At 39.4% G+C, this 25,440-nt stretch overlaps 1 protein-coding gene across 1 annotated transcript in view; it reads left to right on the top strand.

Moving 5' to 3' along the window:
- The window catches only part of MAN1C1 (mannosidase alpha class 1C member 1), a 378,811-nt gene that overhangs the window by 85,230 nt on the left and 268,141 nt on the right, over positions 1-25,440 (top strand). Inside the window, exons 4-5 of the mRNA XM_053705384.1 lie at positions 8,070-8,185; positions 11,909-11,989. Coding sequence (XP_053561359.1) covers positions 8,070-8,185; positions 11,909-11,989 — 197 coding nt within the window. The remainder of the gene's footprint in view (positions 1-8,069; positions 8,186-11,908; positions 11,990-25,440) is intronic.

Raw genomic sequence — 25,440 nt, 5'->3', positions numbered from 1 at the left:
ATCAGGATCTCAAATCTTAAATTTGAAGGTGTGGAGATTGAACGCTTAATACTTAGTCATAGAGGTTTCTCTGACTCAGTGATTAATACTATGTTACAGGCTCGTAAATCTGTGTCTAGAAAGATCTATTACCGAGTCTGGAAAACTTACATTTCTTGGTGTTCTTCACATAAATTCTCTTGGCATTCTTTTAGAATTCCTAGAATTTTACAGTTTCTTCAGGATGGTTTGGAAAAAGGTTTGTCTGCAAGTTCCTTGAAGGGACAAATCTGCTCTTTCTGTACTTTTGCACAGAAAGATTGCTAATCATCCTGATATTCATTGTTTTGTTCAGGCTTTGGTTCGTATTAAGCCTGTCATTAAGTCAATTTCTCCTCCTTGGAGTCTTAATTTGGTTCTGAGAGCTTTACAGGCTCCCTCCGTTTGAACCTATGCATTCTCTGGATATTAAATTTCTTTCTTGGAAGTATTTATTCCTTTTGCCATATCTCTTGCTAGAAGAGTTTCTGAGCTATCTGCTCTTTCTTGTGAATCTCCTTTTCTGATTTTTCATCAGGATAAGGCAGTGTTGCGGACTTCATTTAATTTTTTACCTAAAGTTGTGAATTCTAACAACATTAGTAGAGAAATTGTTGTTCCTTCTTTGTGTCCTAATCCTAAGAAAACTCTGGAGAGATCTTTACATTCTTTGGATGTAGTTAGAGCTTTAAAATATTATGTTGAAGCTACTAAAGATTTCAGGAAGACTTCTAGTCTATTTGTTGTCTTTTCTGGTTCTAGGAAAGGTCAGAAGGCTTCTGCCATTTCTCTGGCTTCTTGGTTAAAGTCTTTGATTCATCATGCTTATGTGGAGTCGGGTAAATCCCCGCCTCAAAGGATTACGGCTCATTCTACTAGGTCAGTTTCTACTTCCTGGGCTTTTAAGAATGAAGCTTCTGTTGATCAGATTTGCAAAGCAGCAACTTGGTCTTCTTTGCATGCTTTTACTAAATTCTACCATTTGATGTTTTTTCTTCTTCTGAAGCAGATTTTGGTAGAAAAGTACTTCAGGCAGCTGTTTCAGTTTGATTCTTCTGCTATAATTTCAGTTTTTTTCATTATAAGATTAAAACTTTTTGATTTGGGTTGTGGATAATTTTTTCAGTGGAATTGGCTGTCTTTATTTTATCCCTCCCTCTCTAGTGACTCTTGCGTGGAAGTTCCACATCTTGAGTATCTGCTATCCCATACGTCACTAGCTCATGGACTCTTGCCAATTACATGAAAGAAACATAATTTATGTAAGAACTTACCTGATAAATTCATTTCTTTCATATTGGCAAGAGTCCATGAGGCCCACCCTTTTTTGTGGTGGTTATGATTTTTTTGTATAAAGCACAATTATTCCAATTCCTTGTTGATGCTTTCGCTCCTTTCTTTTCACCCCACTTCTTGGCTATTCGTTAAACTGAATTGTGGGTGTGGTGAGGGGTGTATTTATAGGCATTTTGAGGTTTGGGAAACTTTGCCCCTCCTGGTAGGAATGTATATCCCATACGTCACTAGCTCATGGACACTTGCCAATATGAAAGAAATGAATTTATCAGGTAAGTTCTTACATAAATTATGTTTTCTTTCATGTAATTGGCAAGAGTCCACGAGCTAGTGACGTATGGGATAGCAGATACCCAAGATGTGGAACTTCCACGCAAGAGTCACTAGAGAGGGAGGGATAAAATAAAGACAGCCAATTCCGCTGAAAAGATAATCCACAACCCAAATCAAAAAGTTTTAATCTTATAATGAAAAAAACTGAAATTATGTTTTTTATGTTTTTTAACAGCCTAAGCCCCTAACTACGTTAAGATACTTTCTGGGAAGACGGTATCTTATGGGGCTATTATGTTTTAATGCATGTTTACAAACACATATTAGAAACTGAAATGAACTATTAAAGGACTTTTTATTTAGCTAGATGCTTATTTGCTGGCTATTAGCTATTAATGAATATTCATACTAATATGATGGATATACATGATTTATTTTATTTTGCTATTGTATCTTCTATGGTTAGAAGGTATTGCAGATAGGATGGAACAGGGGCCTGTTTGTGTGCAATTCCCATTAACACTTTTATACTATTAGAGGGTATTGGGTATATCTCATATCTTTATCCTGCATAAGAGGGGAACAGTGGTCTATTCCCATATATATAGATTGGGTTTATTTTGTTAATTAGTATGTCTCTTTATGCTTAAAGTGACAGTTTGCATTTTTCAAAATTTATTTTCATAAATATAGCAATTATATTGCGCTAGCCTCATGTCTCTCAGGATGATGCTGTTTAGGCTATGCCACAGTTTTCTCCTTAAATATCCCAAGCCTCTATGGCGTCACATACAGTGCCCTGCGGTTCCTCTCAATCTCCTGGAGGAGTGTATTTGCCTGCAGATTTTGCAGCTCAGGTATCCTCGCCGGTATCTGCAGCTTTATCTGCTTTTTCTTTCCTACAGGGAAACACGCAAGAGGACAATTAAAGTCTCAGAATGTCTCTGTTCCACATTCTACTACACAGGTTGCTCTCTCTCCTATGTCTGTTGAAGAGGATTCGCTGGTAGTTTCTGAGGGTAAAATCTCAGATCCGGACAGTATAATTCCTTCATCTGATACTGAAGTAGTCACCTTCAGATGTATGCTTGAACACCTTGTGTATTGTTTAAGGAGGTTTTAGCTACTTGGAAGACATTGATACCTCTGTCGTTGTCAACCCTTAGAAGTTTTGTAAACTTTATCAATTCTTTGATATTCCTTCCTCTGAGAAAGTGTTTTTAGACGTGCTATGGAAATTATCTCATGATAGAATAATTAGGGATGCCTTTTTCCCTATCTCCCGTACTTAATGGGTTTCCTGTTGCTGACTCCATTAAAATGCACAATGCCTTACGTAGAAGGGAGTTTATTCTACTATGGCTTAAGAACTTGATGACAAGAAGCTGGAGGTTTGTTGAGGGTTTCATGGAAGCCTAGGTCAAGTATGATATTAATGTCTTATCTATTTACACTTACTGGGCTAGCCCTCGGGGCGTTGTGGCTGAAATCTTGGTCAGCTGGGAAGCCTACATGGGGCTTAGTGATACAGCCTAGGCTCTAAAATTTTGTAGATGCAGTTTCATTATCCTAGTTGTCTAGGAGTTGTTTCTACTGTGACCATATTTGTTTTCTTTTAATGTTTCCTCCAATTCCAGGCTTCTGACGTTTCCTTTCAAGGTTAAGACCTTCTTTCGACCTTGTCTGGGATTATTCACCTCTTACCTTGTTGGGGAAAAGAGGTCTTTTCTACCACGCGTCAAGTGGAAAAGATTAGAGGAAAGTGTTCCTTTCCCTCTTTTTGCAGAGACAGTCCAGTCTTTTGGAAATCCCACCAGTCTTGGTTCAGGGGATAGCAATCTAACGGCTAGATTTAGAGTTTTGTCGGTAACGACCTGCGTAGCTAACGCTGGCTTTTTTCCCCCACACCTTTTAAATACCGCTGGTATTTAGAGTTCACAGAAGGGATGCGTTAGGCTCCAAAAAAGGAGCGTAGAGCATAATTTACCGCCACTGCAACTCTCAATACCAGCGGTGCTTACGGACGCGGCCAGCTTAAAAAACGTGCTCATGCACGATTCCCCCATAGGAAACAATGGGGCAGTTTTAGCTGAAAAAAAAACCTAACACATGCAAAAAAGCAGCGTTCAGCTCCTAACGCAGCCCCATTGTTTCCTATGGGGAAACACTTCCTAAGTCTGCACCTAACACCCTAACATGTACCCGAGTCTAAAAACCCCTAACCTTACACTTATTAACTTCTAATCTGCCACCCCCGCTATCGCTGACACCTGCATATTATTTTTAACCCCTAATCTGCCGCTCCGTACACCGCCGCAAACCTACATTATCCCTATGTACCCCTAATCTGCTGCCCCTAACACCGCCGACCCCTATATTATATTTATTAACCCCTAATCTGCCGCCCCCAACGTCGCCTCCACCTACCTACATTTATTAACCCCTAATCTGCCGACCGGACCTCACCGCTACTCTAATAAATGTATTAACCCCTAAAGCTAAGTCTAACCCTAACACTAACACCCCCCTAAGTTAAATATAATTTAAATCTAACAAAATAAATTAACTCTTATTAAATAAATTATTCCTATTTAAAATTAAATATTTACTGATAAAATAAACCCTAAGATAGCTACAATATAACTAATAGTTACATTGTAGCTACCTTAGGGTTTATTTTTATTTTACAGGCAAAATTGTATTTATTTTAACTAGGTACAATAGTTATTAAATAGTTATTAACTATTTAATAACTACCTAGTTAAAATAAAGACAAATTTACCTGTAAAATAATACCTAACCTATGTTACAATTACACCTAACACTACACTATAATTAAATGAATTCCCTAAACTAAATACAATTAATTAAAATTTAAAAAAATTATCTAAAGTACGAACCCCCCCCCCACTAAATTACAGAAAATAATAAAATAATTACAAGATTTTTAAACTAATTATACCTACTCTAATCCCCCTAACAAACTAAAAAAATCCCCCAAAATAAAAAAAAAGCCTGGGCATTGCCCCAAAGTAATCAGCTCTTTTACCTGTAAAAAAAAATTACAACCCCCCCAACATTAAAACCCACCACCCACACAACCAACCCTACTCTAAAACCCACCCAATCCCCCTTAAAAAACCTAACACTAACCCCGTGAAGATCACCCTACCGTGAGACGTCTCCACCCAACCGGGCAGAAGTGGTCCTCCAGACTGGCAGAAGTCTTCATCCAAGCCGGGCAGAAGAGGTCCTCCAGATGGGCAGAAGTCTTCATCCAGACGGCATCTTCTATCTTCATCCATCTGGCGCGGAGCAGGTCAATCTTCAAGGCATCCGACGCGGAGCATCCTCTTCAAACGATGGCCGACTGAAGAATGAAGATTCCTTTAAATGACGTCATCCAAGATGGCGTCCCTTCAATTCCGATTGGCTGATAGAATTCTATCAGCCAATCGGAATTAAGGAAGAAAAAATACTATTGGCTGTTGCAATCAGCCAATAGGATTGAGCTCACATTCTATTGGCTGATTGGAACAGCCAATAGAATGCCAGCTCAATCCTATTGGCTGATTGGATCAGCCAATAGGATTTAACTTCAATCCTATTGGCTGGTTGCATCAGCCAATAGGATTTTTTTCTACCTTAATTCCGATTGGCTGATAGAAATCTATCAGCCAATCGGAATTGAAGGGACGCCATCTTGAATGACGTCATTTAAAGGAACCTTCATTCTTCAGTCGGCCGTCATTTGAAGAGGATGCTCCGCGTCGGATGTCTTGAAGATGGACCCGCTCCACGCCGGATAGATGAAGATAGAAGATGCCGTCTGGATGAAGACTTCTGCCCATCTTTAGGACCTCTTCTGCCCGGCTTGGATGAAGACTTCTGCCCGTCTGGAGGACCACTTCTGCCCGGTTGGGTGAAGACGTCTCACAGTATGGTGATCTTCAAGGGGTTGGTGTTAGGTTTTTTTTAAAGGGTGGATTGGGTGGGTTTTAGAGTAGGGTTGGTTGTGTGGGTGGTGGGTTTTAATGTTGGGGGGGTTGCAAATTTTTTTTACAGGTAAAAGAGCTGATTACTTTTGGGCAATGCCCTGCAAAAGGCCCTTTTAAGGGCTATTTGTAATTTAGTGTAGGGTAGGGCTTTTTTTATTTTGGGGGGCTTTTTTATTTTGTTAGGGGGATTAGAGTAGGTGTTATTAGTTTAAAATCTTCTAATTATTTATTATTATTTTCTGTAATTTAGTCTTTGTTTTTTCGTACTTTACATAATTTTTTTAAATTGTAATTAATTGTATTTAGTTTAGGGAATTAATTTAATTATAGTGTAGTGTTAGGTGTAATTGTAACTTAGGTTAGGTTTTATTTTACAGGTAAATTTGTCTTTATTTTAACTAGGTAGTTATTAAATAGTTAATAACTATTTAATAACTATTCTACCTAGTTAAAATAAATACAAAGTTGCCTGTAAAATAAAAATAAACCCTAAGATAGCTACAATGTAACTATTAGTTATATTGTAGCTATCTTAGGGTTTATTTTATAGGTAAGTATTTAGTTTTAAATAGGAATAATTTAGGTAATTGTAGTAATTTTATTTAGATTTATTAAAATGATATTTCAGTTAGGGGGGTTAGGGTTAGGGTTAGACTTAGGTTTAGGGGTTAATATGTTTATTATAGTGGCGGCGACGTTGTGGGCGGCAGATTAGGGGTTAATAATGTAGTTAGGTTGTGGCGACATTAGGGGCAGCAGATTAGGGGTTAATAAATATAATGTAGGGTTCGGCGATGTTGGGGGCAGCAGATTATGGGTTCATAACTATAATGTAGGTGGCAGCGGTGTCCGGAGCGGCAGATTAGGGGTTAATAATATAATGCAGGCGGCGGCAATGTCGGGGGTGGCAGATTAGGGGTTAATAAGTGTAAGATTAGGGGTGTTTAGACTCGGAGTTCATGTTAGGGTGTTAGGTGTAGACATAAAATGTGTTTTCACCACAGGAATCAATGGGGCTGCGTTAGGAGCTTTACGCTGCTTTTTTGCAGGTGTTAGGTTTTTTTTCACCCGGCTCTCCCCCATTGATTCCTATGGGGAAATCGTGCACGAGCACGTTCAGCCAGCTCACGGCTGACTTAAGCAGTGCTGGTATTGAGGTGAGATGTGGAGCAAAATTTTGCTCTTTGCTCACTTTTTTGCGGTTAACGCCGGGTTTGGAAAAACCCGTAATACCAGCGATGTCTGTAAGTGAGTGGTGAGCATAAACTGCTCGTTAGCACTGCATAGCTTCTAACGCAAAACTCGTAATCTAGGTGTGTGTTTGTTAACTTTTCTGGTTATAGGAAAGCACCCTTTTGATGTTTTTGCTTCTTCTGAGGCAGCCTTTGGTAGGAAAGTCCTTCAGGCAGTTGTTTCAGCTTGATTTATTTTTACCTGTTGCTTAAATAAATAAAAAAAAGATCTTTTGGGGTTCTTGCGGGGTTGTGAATTCAGTTTTTCAGTGAAAAATATGTATTTTAAATCCCAGCCTTTCTGTCTCATTACTCATGGACTCCACAGCTTGGGTATTAGTTACCAGGTGAAATGGATCATGGACTCTCACCACCTGTATGAAAGCAAACCTAATTTATGGTTACCTGATACATTTCTTTCTTTCATGGTGTGTTTTTTTGGTGTGTTTTTTTTTCCTTATGCACATCTTTTTTCTCTGTTACTTTTATTATTTGCTCTTATTTCTTTTCCTACCTCATTTTGCTTGGCTATATGTTAGACTGAGCTACCTGCGAGGGGGGAAGGGTTATATAGAGCTCTTGGGGTTTGGGAATATTTGCCTCTTCCTAGTGGTAGTAAAGATTTATTCCCAGGAGTAATGAATCATGGACGTTCACCACCATGAAAGAAACAAATTTATCAGGTAAGCATAAATTGTTTTTTTTAGTATTTCACATTTAACAGGCATACTTTACTGTTTGTAGCCTTTTAACTTAACATTAAAATAAAAATGTATGGGCCTATATAAATGCTAAATCGTTGGAAAAGGATATTAAGAGGCCTCTTCTGCTTTACTAGTCTCGGCTCTACACCTTCACTAGATCTTGTGTTATTTCATTAAGCTGATTTACGCATACACAAGTTGGTTTACAAGAGGTGCTTACCTGAGCTGCTCTGGATTTCAAAACTATTTTGTATGTAGATATTTTGCTGTGTCATGTGTACTTGCTGTTATTTACAATGCATATTAAAAAATAACTTTAATGCATTTTATCTATGGTTGAGATGGCTTTTTATTTTATTTTCTAAAATATGTTTCTTGGCAGCAAGAAATTGGTGTTAGGGGATTTGTTCAACATTTTCTTTTGACCCCAAATTCCATTAATTGTGTAGCAAGCTTCATAGCTTTTACATATACAATGAAAAGTCATAAGACAATCCTACAGGTATCATATGATATAGTTATTACAGCTAATGTGGTCTTCTGTTTAGGTGGACTGAAAGGAGCTTCAATTGTAGATGCTTTGGATACACTTTATATCATGGAATTGAATGAAGAGTTTGAGGATGCTCAAAAATGGATTGAGAACAGCCTTGATTTAAATGTGGTAAGTTACTAAGACAGAAATCAGCAAATTAATACTTTGTTATAAAAAAAATCACAGGCAATTATAAATTATTTATAAACCTTTGGCTATAGATATATAAAAAAGAGACACATTTTGAGTCCAAAGATATATGCAAAAACTTCTAAAATAAATAGTCCTTTGTAGTTAGAACTACATAACCTATACAATGTCATTAATACTTATAGACATGGGAAGTACAGTTATCTGAGGAAATGGTGGATATGATCGCATAACACATCATTTAAAATGATCATCTATTAAAGTTACAATTTAAGGGTCAATTCCGATCTTGAAACTGTGTTTATCAGCTGTTTTTCGGTTCCCTATACACCTTTTCCAACATCGGAATGATCAATAGTTATCGACTAGATATCAATAACAAAATGGTCATATTAAAGGGACAGTCTAGTATAAATTAAACTTTCATTATTCAGATAGAACTTTTAATTTTAATCAACTTTCCAATTTACTTTTATCATCAAATTTTCTTTTTTTCTCTTGGTATTCTTAGTTTAAACTAAACATAGGTAGGCTCATATGCTAATTTCTAAGCTTTTGAGGGCTGCCTCTTATCACATGCTTTTTAAATCTCTTTTCAACACAAAGAGACAGAAAGTACACGTGGGCCATATAGATAACACTGTGTTCAGGCACAGGGGGTTATTTAAGATTTAGCATAACACAATGCTAAATGCAAGACAATAGATAATAAGCAGTCACAGTCATGTGATCAGGGGGCTGGAAGAAGGTTCCTAGATACAAGGTAATCACAGAGGTTAAAAGTATATTAATATAACTGTGTTGGTTATGCAAAACTGGGGAATGGGTAATAAAGGGAATATCTATCTTTTAAAACAATAACAATTCTATGGTAGACTGTCCCTTTAAATTCAACAGCCAAATGCCATTGATTAAGTCAAAACCTGCCTTTTCAACATGTTTGCAAGTAAGATGATTTGATTTAATTCTATTATTTCGCACATGTGCAGTACGCTCTGAAATGCTCACTGATGCCAATTTTGTTTTATATATAAGTATATAGTCTAGATTAATTAAAGTTATATGCACCACTATTGTAGAGTCCGTCAGTAATGTACAGGATAGAAACTTACATATACAGGGAGTGCAGAATTATTAGGCAAATGAGTATTTTGACCACATCATCCTCTTTATGCATGTTGTCTTACTCCAAGCTGTATAGGCTCGAAAGCCTACTACCAATTAAGCATATTAGGTGATGTGCATCTCTGTAATGAGAAGGGGTGTGATCTAATGACATCAGGTGTGCATAATTATTTGGCAACTTCCTTTCCTTTGGCAAAATGGGTCAAAAGAAGGACTTGACAGGCTCAGAAAAGTAAAAAATAGTGAGATATCTTGCAGAGGGATGCAGCACTCTTAAAATTGCAAAGCTTCTGAAGCGTGATCATCGAACAATCAAGCGTTTCATTCAAAATAGTCAACAGGGTCGCAAGAAGCGTGTGGAAAAACCAAGGCGCAAAATAACTGCCCATGAACTGAGAAAAGTCAAGCGTGCAGCTGCCAAGATGCCACTTGCCACCAGTTTGGCCATATTTCAGAGCTGCAACATCACTGGAGTGCCCAAAAGCAGAAGGTGTGCAATACTCAGAGACATGGCCAGGTAAGAAAGGCTGAAAGACGACCACCACTGAACAAGGACACACAAGCTGAAATGTCAAAGACTGGGCCAAGAAATATCTTAAGACTGATTTTTCTAAGGTTTTATGGACTGATGAAATGAGAGTGAGTCTTGATGGGCCAGATGGATGGGCCCGTGGCTGGATTGGTAAAGGGCAGAGAGCTCCAGTCCGACTCAGATGCCAGCAAGGTGGAGTACTGGTTTGGGCTGGTATCATCAAAGATGAGCTTGTGGGGACTTTTCGGGTTGAGGATGGAGTCAAGCTCAACTCCCAGTCCTACTGCCAGTTTCTGGGAAGACACCTTCTTCAAGCAGTGGTACAGGAAGAAGTCTGCATCCTTCAAGGAAAAACATGATTTTCATGCAGGACAATGCTCCATCACACGCGTCCAAGTACTCCACAGCGTGGCTGGGCAAAAAAGGTATAAAAGAAGAAAATCTAATGACATGGCCTCCTTGTTCACCTGATCTTAACCCCATTGAGAACCTGTGGTCCATCATCAAATGTGAGATTTACAAGGAGGGAAAACAGTACACCTCTCTGAACAGTGTCTGGGAGGCTGTGGTTGCTGCTGCTGCACGCAATGTTGATGGTGAACAGATCAAAACACTGACAGAATCCATGGATGGCAGGCTTTTGAGTGTCCTTGCAAAGAAAGGTGGCTATATTGGTCACTGATTTGTTTTTGTTTTGTTTTTGAATGTCAGAAATGTATATTTGTGAATGTTGAGATGTTATATTGGTTTCACTGGTAAAAATAAATAATTGAAATGGGTATGTATTTGTTTTTTGTTAAGTTGCCTAATAATTATGCACAGTAATAGTCACCTGCACACACAGATATCCCCCTAAAATAGCTAAAACTAAAAACAAACTAAAAACTACTTCCAAAAATATTCAGCTTTGATATTAATGAGTTTTTTGGGTTCATTGAGAACATGGTTGTTGTTCAATAATAAAATTAATCCTCAAAAATACAACTTGCCTAATAATTCTGCACTCCCTGTATATATGTATTCAATAGACATATATACGTGATATACAACTAACAAGATCTGAAGAAAAGCAAGAAAACAAAAATCACGACCACAAAATCTAGAAATGACGTTTAGCAATCCTATTCTTACAACTTTTCTTTTTATTTCATGCTGACATTTTTATGATTGCAAGTTATAGTAATTTAATCTTATTAAATGGGATTTATATCTGTAATCAAGCCTTTATTATCTGGGTTTCCTGCTTGCGTTTCTTTCTTGTCTATTAGCAACCAAGATCATTGCCCAACTTCTTGCAGTAAACATAAGTCCCAAAAATCATGTTTTGAATAATTGTGATTTAGAATATCTAGATCCTTGTGTCACCACATTCTTACAGTAATAGATACACAATAATCAACAGCCATTATTGGCTCTTAATTGTGCCATTATAGGGAGAACGAATATTGTGGGAGTTATCAACCTCAACTTTGTTTGACTCAGAAAGATTGGGATCATGTTGATAAAAATAAAAATAATCCAATTTTTTATAACAAATGAGAATTTTGGAACAATTAGCCCCTTGTACAGCTTCACATTTTAACATAATGGAAGTTTGGTGGAATATAGGAATATACACTGTATGATGTAAAGGACACTATAATTTACCTTCACAGATTTATACAAAATCAACAGGAAATACTAGAATAAGGCGTCATAATTTGCAATAGGGGGCAAGTAGGTTAAAAAACAATTTGTGCCAGAATTTTTTTTAAATAACAGCAAATACACATATCCGGATTCTAGCTAAAGTGGTAGGAAGAAATTAGAAAATTAGTTAAATAATTAATGAGATTTACATAAGGCTATCCTGAGGATTAATTAAGTCTACAGTTTATATTAAAGAATTGGAAGAATAAATAAATTGTCTAGTCTTTATTTGCTGTCAAAATCTATGTTTCCAAAAGTGATAACAACTTAAAATCTAGCTATTCTTTCCAATGTTCACTAGAATTGTACTGACTATTATTAATAATATCACTAATAAAAATTATTCTCATTAATAGAATGGCGAAGCTTCATTATTTGAAGTTAATATCCGTTACATTGGAGGACTGCTTTCAGCCTACTACTTGTCTGGAAAAGAGGTACAATTTCAGTTGTTAACAAAGTATAATGATGAGTATATAAAGGGTGAAAATGTATATGGTATGGCTCAAAAGTGTGTGTGTGTATATATATATATATATATATATATATATATATATATATATATATATATAAAGGCAGTGAAAAAAATTCCCAGGCGGAATAAAGAGCAAATTCACTTCACTAGGCAACTGGGAGTTCAAAATGGAAGGCAAAGTCCAGGATAAGTAAACAAACAAGCACACCAACAAGACCAAATCAATACTAGAGCAAAGATGGAGAAAAATCCAGAGGGATTTAAAGGTTAAATCGTTCCAAAGATTGGTGATAAATATTGCATCACAAATGCGCCGGAAAGAATGATACAAGAGCTGCCAGATGGCATTGAAAGATGATGTGACAATTGTGAGATGGCACCAAAGAAAAACATGAAAACACAACCCCAAAATACAAGGCAAAATGGGTGCCAAAGAATGACACAACATACAGTGCCTAGCAAAAGTATTCATCCCCCTTGGCATTTTCCCTATTTTGTTGCATTACAACCTGGATTAAAATAGATTTCTTTCCTAAAACATGGAGAGTCCACAACGTAATTCCAATTACTAGTGGGATTATTCACTCCTGGCCAGCAGGAGGAGGCAAAGAGCAACCCTAGCAAAGCTGTTAAGTGTCACTTCCCTTACCCATATCCCCCAGTCATTCTCTTTGCCTCTGTCAATGGAGTATGTGAAGTTCGGTGTCTTAAGATATTTATTCCTTTTTCGGGTACTTTTCCCTGCGAGCAAGGATTTAGGTTTAGCTTTGTCCACGTCAATCTCTTAAGTAAGAGTAGTTGTGGCTTTTAAGCAGTTAGAAAGTGGTGAGGGGGTCCTTCCCCGTTTTTCTAACATATTTGCTGCCCTTCGTATAGAAAGACAGAGTTGGCTACTCTGTTGTCTCTTTTTCTACAGGTCTCTGTAAGCAGTATGTGTCCTTTCACGCCTTGTGAGCTGTCTTCCTGCCTGACAGCTGCAAATGCAGGTAAGTGCTATTTGTCTTCTAGGTACTGGAGACTTGCACTATCCATTTTAACTCTGCATTAATTTTATGGGTCATTTATAATCTTTTAGTAATGATTCTTTGAGGCAGATTGCAGGCACTATTTGTATGCGTAAGAGACTAATGGGTTAACAGCCTTCCTAATAGGTTTCGGATGGCTTCTGAACTTATGGCTATATTATTTTAACTTTTAAAGAATTTATGTGGGAATGTTTTAAACGGTTAATCCAATTTTTACCTCAGAGTAGGAAACGCGTGCTTTTTACTTATTGTGCAGTTTCTTTTCTTGCCGCTCACGTGACCTCCTGATTTTCCGCTTCTGAATCTGAGCAGAGGGGTGTCATTTCTGTGAGTTTTCATCTTCGTTGCAGCTGTGAGATATCGTCTGTCCGACTGGAGAGTCCTTTGTTCATTCAGTCTCTGAGGGTTACGGTAGGGCACCTCAGCTTCTGAGGTGTAGAGGTGTATTTTTGATTATTTGCCTAGAGTTTTGTAGCAAAAACATTTTCTTAAAGTAACATTCCTTACTTTTGGGGCCTTTTCAGCTATGGATAATGAACAGGAGTCCTTTTGATAAATGCTTATTATGTTTGGAGGCCCAAATTGTTTTACCTATGCAATTTTGTTCCTCATGTTTAGATAAAACATTAAAAATGTAAAGAATTACTTTTTACTGAGCCTAATGTCTCTCAGGATAATGCTGTTCAGGCGGTGCCACAGCTTTCTCCTCAAACGTGCCAAGCCTCAACGACTTCACATACAGTGCCCTGCAGTTCCTCTCAGTCTCCTGGAGGAGTTTATTTGCCATCATATTTTGCTGCACAGATATCCTCTGCGGTATCAGCGGCTTTATCTGCTTTTCCCATGAAGGGGAAGCGCAAGAGGAAATCTATACATTTTTCTGAGTGTAAGGTGTCTGTCCCGCCTGCTGCTGCACAGGTCGACTTCCCTCATAAGTCTGATGAGGAGGATACCTCGTTAGCTTCTGAGGGTTAAATCTCAGACTCTGACAGAATAAATCCTTTGACTGATGCTGAAGAAGTAAACTTCAGACTTAAGCTTGAACACCTTCATTTACTGCTAAAGGAGGTACTGGCTACTTTGGACGACTCCGACTCTTCTGTCGCTGTCAACCCTAAGAAATCTAATAAGCTTAACAAATACTATGATGTACCTTCCTCTGTGGAAGTGTTTCCTGTTCCAGACTGTGTGACAGAGATCATTGCACAGGAATGGGATAAGCCAGGGATACCTTTCTCCCCATCTCCTATTTTTAAAAAGATGTTACCTATTGCTGACTCCATTCGGGATTCATGGCACTCATTGCCTAAAGTAGAAGGGGCTATTTCTACTCTAAGAGAACTACGATCCCTATTGAGTATAGCTGTTCATTTAATGATCCCATGGACAAAAAGCTGGAGGCTTATTTGAAGAAAATATATGTTCATCAGGGTCTACAATGGCAACCTACAGTTTGTATTGCCATGGTAGCAGGTGCAGTGTCTTATTGGTGCAATGCTTTGTCTGAATTGATTTTAGTGGAGACTCCTTGGAGGAGATCCAAGATAGGATTAAGGCTCTCAAACTAGCCAATTCCTTTTTCTCTGATGCTAACATGCAAGCCATTAGCCAAGATGTCTGGCTTCACCGTTCTAGCCCACTGGGCTCTGTTTCTGAAATTATGGTCAGCTGATGTTACCTCCAAGTCCAAGCTCCTGTCGCTACCTTACAAGGGTAAGACCCTGTTTGATCCTGGTCTGGCGGAAATAATTTCTGAAATTACGGGTAGAAAGGGGTCTTTTCTACCACAAGACAAGAAGAATAGACCTAAGGGACATCAAAGTTCTACTTTTCGTTCCTTTCGTAACTTCAAAGGTCAAAAGTCTTCCTCTCTCTCCTCCAAGCAGGAGCAGTCCAAGTCCTCTTGGAGACCCAATCATACTTGGAATAAGGGGAAGCGATCATCATAGAAGCCCTCATCTGAGACTAAGTCAGCATGAAGGGTCCGCCCCCGGTCCCAGATTGGATCAAGTGGGGCAGACTTTCCTTATTTTGTCAAGCGTGTCAAGATGTCCCAGATCCTTGGATTGTGGACATTGTATCTCAGGGTTACAAAATAGAATTTAAATCTTCCTCCCAGGGGCAAATATCTCCTCTCAAGGTTATCTGTGTTTCAGGTAAAAGAGAGGCATTCTTAAGCTGCGTACAAGACCTTTCCTCCCTGGGAGTGATTGTTCCAGTTCCAGTAAGGGAACAGGGTCTAGGATTCTATACAAATCTGTTTGTGGTTCCCAAAAAAGAGGGAACTTTTCAACCCATTTTAGACCTAAAGTGTTTCAACATGTTTCTCAGGGTACCGTCCTTTAAAATGGAAACCATTGGTTCCATTTTTCCTTTGGTCCAAGAGGGTCAGTTCATGATGACCATAGACCTGAAGGACACGTATCTTCATGTTCCCATCCACAGGGATCATCACCAGTTCCTGAGATTCGATTTTCTAGACAAGCACTTTTAGTTTGTTGCTCTTCCATTTGGCCTTGCCACAGCTCCCAGAATTTTCTCAAAAGTTCTGGGGGCTCTTTTGGCAGTTGTCAGGTCTCAGGGAATTACGGTGGTGCCTTACCTGGACGACAAATTAATTCAGGCGCCATATTTTCAACAAGCAAACTCTCATAGAGAGATCTTGTCTTTTTTCTACGTTCCCATGGATGAAAACTGAATCTGGAGAAGAGTTCCCTTGTTCCAGTTACAAGGGTGTGTTTCTTAGGGACCATCATAGATTCCCTATCTATGAAGATTTTTCTGACGGAGATCAGAAAATTCAAACCTCTCTTCTTGCCTCTCGCTACAGTCTACTGTTCGGCCATCAGTGGCTCAATGCATGGAGGTAATTGGTCTGATGTTCGCTTCCATGGACATCATTCCCTTTGCTCAATTTCATTTGAGAGCTCTGCAATTACGCATGCTCAGACAATGGAACAGAGACCATTCAGATCTGTCTCAGAGGATAGATCTGGACTAGTTGACAAGAGACTCTCTCTTGTGGTGGATTTCTCAGGATCATCTGTCTCAGGGTACATGCTTCCAGAGACCCTCCTGGGTGATTGTGACCACGGACGCCAGCCTGCTTAGCTGGGGAGCAGTCTGGGACTTGTTAAAGGCTCAGGGCCTATGGACCTGGGAGGAGTCTTCTCTCCCCATAAACATCTTGGAGTTGAGAGTGATCTTCAATGCTCTGATGGCTTGGCCTCAGTTGTCCTTAGCCCGGTTTATCAGGTTCCATTCAGACAACATCACCTCAGTGGCTTACATCAACCACCAGGGAGGAACTCGGAGTTCCTTGGCCATGAAGGAGGTGACTCAGATTATTCAGTGGGCAGAAGCTCACAATTGTCTTCTATCTGCCATCCACATTCCAGGAGTGGACAACTGGGAGGCGGATTTTCTGAGCAGACAGACCTTTTCTCCAGGTTAACCCTCAAGTGGGGGGTGCCGGAGTTGGATCTGATGGCGTCTCGTCAGAATGCCAAGCTTCCAAGGTACGGTTCAAGGTCAAGAGATCCTCAGGCTGCCCTGATAGATGCTCTGGCCGTTCCTTGGGATTTCAGTCTAGCCATACCTGTTTTCTCCATTTGCGCTCCTTCCACAAGTCATTGCTCGTATAAAACCGGAGAGAGCATCTGTAATTTTAATAGCTCCTGCATGGCCTCGCAGGATCTGGTATGCAGACCTAGTGAAGATGTCATCTATTCCTCCTTGAAAGTTACCTCTGAGGAAGGACCTTCTAACTCAGGGTCCTTTCCACCAGCCAAATCTTGTTTCTGTCAAGCTGACTGATTGTAGATTGAACGCTTAGTTCTGGCTAAGCGTGGGTTTTCTGAATCATTAATTGATACCATGCTTCAGGCTTCCAAGCCTGATACTTGTAAATTTACCATAAGGTATGGCGTAAATACCTTTATTGGTGTGAATCTAAGGGCTACTCTTGGAGTAGGGTCAGGACACACACAAAGGGTTACACTTACTTGCAAGTACAAGCACAGAGTCTTACATACACAGTCACAAAAACACCCATTTACAAGAACACATACAACTGCTTAATAGAACACATATCCAGGTATACATACACACAGTTTTAAAAACCCCACTTAAAGGAAACACATGGTCACTTATACACATGCTTAAAGGAACACAGGCACATGGTCACACATACACTCACACAAACTTAAAGGAGCACACATCCACTTAAAGGAGCATACACACTCTTAAAGAAACACACAATCACACAACACACACAGTCACATATATACCCACTTCTACTGAGACACACACACACGCCTAATTATATTCATACATAGAAATACTCAAGCTGGCACACACTCACATACATGTGTCATGGTCAATTCAGCACAATTTTAATAAACCAAAAATATAAATATATGGTTACAGTGACTTAAAATAACATAACATTTTAATGAAAAGAAAAAAAACTTGCAAACCTTTCAAATAATTCACAGAGATTTTATGTGACTGTTATGCAGGTTATGACACAATTAGTCAATTAATACAGTGTTAGTTCCACATATCTGACAGAGGGCAAGAGTTATCAGAGAAGTAAAGTTAAGAGATGGGCTGTTTGACTATTCTATCTGCAGGACCGTAATGTGCCCCCTCTCTAGTACAGCCCAATGTGTGTAAAATCTGACCTCCTGACACTCAAGTGCAAGGTCTTGACTCGCAGTAAAAAAGGATATTTTAGAGGCTGACAGGCTGTGAAAACATACTCTGCCTTCTCTCCCAAACCGCAAGCTTCCCTGTGCAACAGATGTCACATGATCACACACAAATGTGCAGCAGGGAGAGAAGAATCTCAGCTTACCTCTACAAAAGGAGTCGTAGTAGAACTGTTTTAACCAATTTAGTGCCCTGATTCAGACCCAGTGTATGAAGCAGGGCACTAATTCAGACCGTGTCTGAAGCAGGATGCTAATAAGAATCTCCCTACACCTCAGGGACGCATTTTTTTTTCTACCTCCATCTGCCCATGCAGGATTCAAAGAATTACACATTTGCAGGGCTGTCAAGCTCCCTGCAGAGAATAAGGGACTGACTGGACAGGGAAATAAGCAGTGTTTGCTTCCCTGTGCTCTTTCTACATTGCAATGGATCGTAAACAAGCAGATAAGTAACGCTTCTGGTAATGGAGGGCGGGGATCATACACTTATCACTGGCTCTGATTAAACCCCTATACTATTGGCCTTGGGGTCCACGCTCACCCCTGATTTCTAAGGTTTCTCATAGCTTTATCACTGCCAGAACCACTGCTTAAATGCTGAATGGTGCTGTGGGCAGAGACTGTAGATGTGATATACACTGACTGAAGACTGTGTGCTGACAACAGAATAGGAATGCAATGCATAGAGGAGAACGGATCTCAATTGGCAGAGAAATAACATCTAAAAACCTTGTGACAAGCTTGCGTGTTAACACTTACAATTTCAACAGAGTCGGATGCTCATTCTGTCACTGACACCGCACCTACCTGCATGTGTTTTCTCTGGGTACTTTAACACAAATTTAACTGCAGCTCCTCCCCCTCTCTTAAAAGCCCGCTCATAGTATTTAATTCAGCTTGTGCTTCACTGTTGCCGCCTGGGAGATCACGTGCGTGACTCCTTCAATCCATGTAGGTGAAAAGCCAGCCACGTAACTGCTCGGCGGAAAACCACCAAAATAAAAAAAAATTTATAGCCTGCCACATAGTTAGTGCAGAGGCCAGAAGCAAGTGCCGCCCCCCAAAATTTGCCGCACTAGGTACAGGCCTTGTTGGCCTATGCCTTAATACACCCCTCAGTGATGTGCAGTCACTAGAGGCAGGTGAGGCAGTGCTTCACCTCTCATATGGGCAAAAATATATTTTTTTTTATTGACTTTAAAAAAAAAAAAAATTGTATTTTTTTTCCCCAGCATTTTTTTTTTCACAGCTATATGTTGTGCAATGAAGAGGCACAAGCAGGTCTGCCCACCATTACACAACATGCTGCGCCATCTACTGGATGAAAGTGGGTAAGATCATTGCATGGCCCATTAACTGCTTATTTGAGGCAGTCCTATTTGGGCTGAACCAATCCAGTGAGAGGCATTAGTAAATGGAACTTAAAGTTGGGGCTGGATGTTAAATGATATAAAATAAAACAAAAACGGAAAAAAACAACTTTCATTTATTTTGTTGCTGTCCTGTGAACCTGCTAGCTTTGCTAAAGTGAAAAAGAGAGTTCTGTTCTTCCCCTCTAAGTGCAGTGGAATGTGCCACTGTCACTTCCTGAATCCTTACAGAGCAGGAAGAGAGGCACAGAGAGCACTGTTTCAGCCCCATCTTATTAAAGTAAGATTTTACTGAAAAGGATTCTGTTTGTGAAAATGATAATTTAATGAATGTGGTTTAGTGTTTTTTTTACTCTTTTACAGCAAAGGATCGTTTTTGTATTTTGTTTACTCAAACTTTACACCCACTAACTTAGCAGCTTGCCTCTGTACTGCACACTAATGTATGGTCTCATTTAGTTATAGTCTCACTTAGTCTCTGTAGCTTTGCTGTTTTATTACTTAAAAATGCAGTGGTCCCTCTCCCCCCCCCTTGTATGTGTGTGTGTGTGTGTGTGTGTCTCTCTCTCTATCCATCTCTCTCCTTATGTGTTGTTCTCCCCCATGGTCTCTTTCTCTCTCTGTCTCTCTTCCTCCCCCCTCAGACTCTCTCATCTCTTATGTGTCTCTCTAACCCTCTGTGTGTGATTGTGTGTCTCTCTCTCTCTCTCTCTCTCTCTCTCACCCTCTGTGTGTGATTGTGTCTCTCTCTAACCCTCTGTGTGTGATTGTGTCTCTCTCTAAACCTCTGTGTGTGATTGTGTCTCTCTCTCTCTATCTCTAACCCTCTGTGTGTGATTGTGTCTCTCTCTAACCCTCTGTGTGTGATTGTGTGTCTCTCTCTCTCTCTCTAACCCCTCTGTGTGTGATTGTGTCTCTCTCTAACCCTCTGTGTGTGATTGTGTCTCTCTCTAACCCTCTGTGTGTGATTGTGTCTCTCTCTCTCTCTCTAACCCTCTGTGTGTGATTGTGTCTCTCTCTCTCTCTCTCTCTCTTTCTCTCTAACCCTCTGTGTGTGATTGTGTCTCTCTCTCTCTTTCTTTCTCTCTCTAACCCTCTGTGTGTGATTGTGTCTCTCTCTCTCTTTCTCTCTCTCTAACCCTCTGTGTGTGATTGTGTCTCTCTCTCTCTTTCTCTCTCTCTAACCCTCTGTGTGTGATTGTGTCTCTCTCTCTCTCTTTCTCTCTCTAACCCTCTGTGTGTGATTGTGTCTCTCTCTAACCCTCTGTGTGTGATTGTGTCTCTCTCTTTCTCTCTCTCTCTCTAACCCTCTGTGTGTGATTGTGTCTCTCGCTCTCTCTCTAACCCTCTGTGTGTGATTGTGTCTCTCGCGCTCTCTCTAACCCTCTGTGTGTGATTGTGTGTCTCTCTCTCTCTTTCTCTCTAACCCTCTGTGTGTGATTGTGTCTCTCTCTTTCTTTCTCTCTCTCTCTAACCCTCTGTGTGTGATTGTGTCTCTCTCTCTCTTTCTCTCTCTCTAACCCTCTGTGTGTGATTGTGTCTCTCTCTTTCTCTCTCTCTCTCTAACCCTCTGTGTGTGATTGTGTCTCTCTCTCTCTCTCTCTCTAACCCTCTGTGTGTGATTGTGTCTTTCGCGCTCTCTCTAACCCTCTGTGTGTGATTGTGTCTCTTTCTTTCTCTCTCTCTCTCTAACCCTCTGTGTGTGATTGTGTCTCTCTTTCTCTAACCCTCTGTATGTGATTGAATCATTGTGTCTCTCTCTCTTTCTCTCTCTCTAACCCTCTGTGTGTGATTGTCTCTCTCTCTCTTTATTTCTCTCTCTCTAACCCTCTGTGTGTGATTGTGTGTGTCTCTCTCTTTCTCTAACCCTCTGTGTGTGATTGTGTCTCTCTCTCTTTCTCTCTCTCTAACCCTCTGTGTGTGATTGTGTCTCTCTCTCTTTCTCTCTCTCTCTAACCCTCTGTGTCTCTCTCCCCCGTCTGTCTCTCCCTCTCCCCCCCGAATGCTTTTCTATGTTTCTGTCTACCTTTTATTTATTTAATTAATGAATTGATAGTGCCACCTGATGGTGTGGCTTTATTTAAAGGGGTGAGGCAAAGCGCCCCACCATCTTTAAATTTCACCAGCCGCCACTGGATCAAGACATTTTTATATTTACTGCATAATGAAAGAATCTATAAGCATAATTTGCAGCATTAAAGTAAAAAGTATGTTTTAAACATATTTTAATGGGCATGGATTTCTAGATCTCATAATCAGAGCAAGCCTTGTGTTATCTGGCAAGAGTTTCTGTTACAATCCTTTTAGACTAAAATCAGATGTTTACTAAGTTGACCAGTTTTCCAAGACACCATTTAAAGGGACATGAAACCCATATCAATCCCATATGCAAATTTAAATAACTTTCCAATTTACATCTAATATCTATTTTTTTTTCATTCTTTTGATATCCTTTGTTAAAAATCATATCTAAATATGCTCAGTAGCTGCTGATTGGTGGCTGCACATAGATACCACATGTGATTGGCTCACCCATGCGCATTGCTATTTCTTCAACAAAGGATATCTAAAGAATGAAGGCGTATCCTAGCCACTGCCTCACCAGCCTCTGACGTCACTGCACGTCACTGACTGCATCAGCCTCCTGAGAGAATTACAGCTCATTCCACTAGGGCTGTCTCCTCTTCTTGGGCTTTCAAAAATGAAGCTTCGGTGGAAACAAATTTGAAATCCTATTGGCTGTTTAAATTAGCCAATAGGATGAGAACTACTGAAATTCTATTGGCTGATTTGCATAGCCAATAGAATTTCAGTAGCCCTCATCCTATTGGCTGATTTAAACAGCCAATAGGATTTCAGTAGCTCTCATCCTATTTGCTGATTTGAATTTCAAAAATTAAATCAGCCAATAGGAATGGAAGGGACGCCATTTTGCAAAGGCTCCCTTGCATTGAAGATTCAGGGTACGGCGGTGACCATATAAAGAGGACGGCCGGCGCTGGATGTCTTCAAGGATGGACTCGCTCCGTACCACCGGGACGAAGATATAAGATTCCGCCTGGATGAAGATAGAAGATGCCGTCTGGATGGATGAAGACCTTGCCGCCTGGATGAAGACTTCTTGCCGCCTGGATGTCCAGACTTCAGAAACTGTAAGTGGATCGTTGGGGGTTAGTGTTAGGTTTTTTTAAAACTTTTTTTGGGGTGTTTTTTTGTGTTTTTTATTTAGATTAGGGTTTGGGCTTTTTTAAAAGAGCTGAATGCCCTTTTAAGGGCAATGTAAAAGAGCTGAATGCCCTTTTAAGATCAATGCCCATACAAATGCCCTTTTCAGGGCAATGGGTAGCTTAGGTTTTTTATTTGGGGGGGTTGGTTGGGTGGTAGGTTTTACTGTTGGGGAGTCTGTATTTTTTACAAGTAAAAGCTAATTTCTTTAGGGCAATGCCCTACAAAAGGCCCTTTTAAGGGCTATTGGTAGTTTATTGTAGGCTAGGTTTTTTTTATTTTGGGGGGCTTTTTTATTTTTATAGGGCTATTAGATTAGGTTAAATTTTTTTAGTAGTGTTTAGTAGGTTTTTTTAATGTGTAATTTAGTTTTTGTAATTGGTAGTTATTTTAATTTTAGTATAATAGTAAGGTTAGGTTAATTGTTAGTTTAAACTTAGTTTTTTTTTATTTCACAGGTAAGTTTTTATTTATTTTAAGATAGGAATATTGTAATTTTAATTTAAAGTTAGGGAATGATAGTTTTAGGGGTTAATAGTTTAATTTATTAGAGGCAATGTGGGTGGGCTGGCCGTTTAGGGGTTAATCTGTTTAGTAGTGGCAATATGGGGGGCTGGCAGTGTAGGGGTTAATAGGTTTAGTTAGTGGCGGTGGTGTGGGGGAGCGGCAGAATAGGAATTAATAACTTTATTATAGTGGCAGGAATGTGGGTGGGCAGATTAAATATAGTTATTATTGTATTATGATAAAGCCCTTTGCCTGCCTTATTTTTCTAACACCTGAGATCTCATATCTTTGAGCCCTTATAACTTTTTTGTGCAATATAATTTTATTAGACACTTTGCAATGTATTTTTGATCTGTTTTGTGACACTTTTTTGACTCGCGTAACAGTTAACCACAGCTCTGAGATCACGGTAATGATTCTAGCGTAAAACGCGATTGTGCTCAACTTGTAATATGAACACAATTTTACCTGCATGCAAACGATTGCGAAAACCCATGCGCAAATGTTTGCAAACCACCTGTAATCTAGCCCTTTAAGGGACAGTCAACTCCAAAAATTTTATTGTTTAAAAAGATAGATAAACCCTTTATTACCCATTCCCCAGTTTTGCATAACCAACACTGTTATATTAATATACTTTTTACCTCTGTGATTACCTTGTATCTAAGCCTCTTCTGACAGTCCCCTTGTCACATGACTTTTTATTTATTATCTATTGACTTGTATTTTAGCCAATTAGTGCTGTGCTGTGCACAACTTCATGGGCTTGAGCACAATGTTATCTATATGGCCCACATGAACTAGCAGTCTCCTGTTGTGAAAAATAAAAAAGCGTGTGATAAGAGACTGTCTTGTAGTGGCTTAGAAACAGGCAGAAATTTAGAGATTTAAATGCTAATAAGTATATTAATATAACAATGTTGGTTGTGCAAAGCTGGGGAATAGGTAGTAAAAGCGTTATCTATCTTTTTAAACAATAACAATTTTGGTGCTGACTGTCCCTTTGAAAAGGCTTATTTCTAGAACCAGGGACCCTTTAAGACTGCAGCTTTAAGACTCTCTCTCTCTCTCTCTCTCCCCTCTCTCTCTCTCTCTCTCCCTCCTCTCTCTCTCCTCTCTCTCTCCTCTCTCTCTCCTCTCTCCTCTCTCTCCTCTCTCTCCTCTCTCTCTCTCCTCACTCTCTCTCCTCTCTCTCTCTCCTCTCTCTCCTCTCTCTCCTCTCTCTCTCCTCACTCTCTCTCCTCTCTCTCCTCACTCTCTCTCCTCTCTCTCTCCTCACTCTCTCTCCTCTCTCTCCTCACTCTCTCTCCTCTCTCTCCTCTCCTCTCTCTCTCTCCTCTCTCTCCTCTCTCTCCTCACTCTCTCTCCTCTCTCTCCTCTCCTCTCTCTCTCTCCTCTCTCTCCTCTCTCTCTCTCCTCTCTCTCTCTCCTCTCTCTCCTCTCTCTCCTCCCTCTCTCTCTCTCTCCTTCCAAGCGCTTGGAGAACTAAATTCACACAGACACGTTGAGATGCAGTGTAAAAGCAGCTCTGTTTATTTTAGAGACACATTGAGTTTATATACTATATAGACATACATTGAAACACATAATCCTTAGCTAATTCTTAAGGTTGAATAACAGATGTATCCTACTCAGCGTTTCTGATATGTTTAAAAGTAGATTTGACATTACAATAGGAATCCTAAAGTACACTTGTAATGTATAGTTCTCCTTTTGCCTGTGTGGTCAGCATTTCTTGCTTGTGGCTAGAGAGTTCAACAGAGTTGTACAGAGTTCATGATTAACAACGAATTATAGTATTGTTTGATACAATAAAGATACATAATATATAGTTATAGTTAAAAGTAAATAAGGATACATACTTATAAGATACAAAGTATAACATAATATAATATTCTTTAATGTTTGTCTTTGCAGTAGTCATTTTATATACACTATAGCCTACCGCTGAGGTGTGGTGTCTTCTTTACCCATAGTACCTGCTTCTCTCTTTTTCTTATTCTTTTGCCATCTTCTTTCTTTTCTCTGCCTTATTGTTCCTGGTTAAGGTATACAAATGGAGCGCTACCTTACTGTGCACCCGCAAACGGCTAAATTTGCCCATTTACGGGAGCACATGAAATAATCGGCCATTACAAGTGGCTGGTTAATGCTACCGCAAGCTTGCGGATTCACTTTGCCCTAAGCGCAATTAACCAGAGGTTAGGCCTCTGTTTAAATATAAAAGGTCCCCAAATTGCCCCCAAATACATTAAAATATAAATATGATCATCCTTTTTTTTTTTTTTTAAATCTGCACGAAGTAGTTATAAGGGGTTAAAGTAAGGGGATGTGTAAGTGCCTTTACATCGAGGTCAATGGGGGACTGTGTTTTCTCTATAAATATATATGTATATGCTTATATACATATATATTTATGTTTTAATATATACACATATAAACACATAAATATACTGTATATATATACATACAACTATATATATTTATTTATTCCTGCCCAACGCTGTGCAAATTACCCCTCTAGGTTGTTTGCCATGGCTGCCAGCATGAAAATGAGGCTCCCATTGGAGC

This window comes from Bombina bombina, chromosome 3, assembly GCF_027579735.1.
Source record: "Bombina bombina isolate aBomBom1 chromosome 3, aBomBom1.pri, whole genome shotgun sequence".
Classification (NCBI taxonomy): domain Eukaryota; kingdom Metazoa; phylum Chordata; class Amphibia; order Anura; family Bombinatoridae; genus Bombina; species Bombina bombina.
This window is presented reverse-complemented; position numbering and strand designations above follow the sequence as displayed.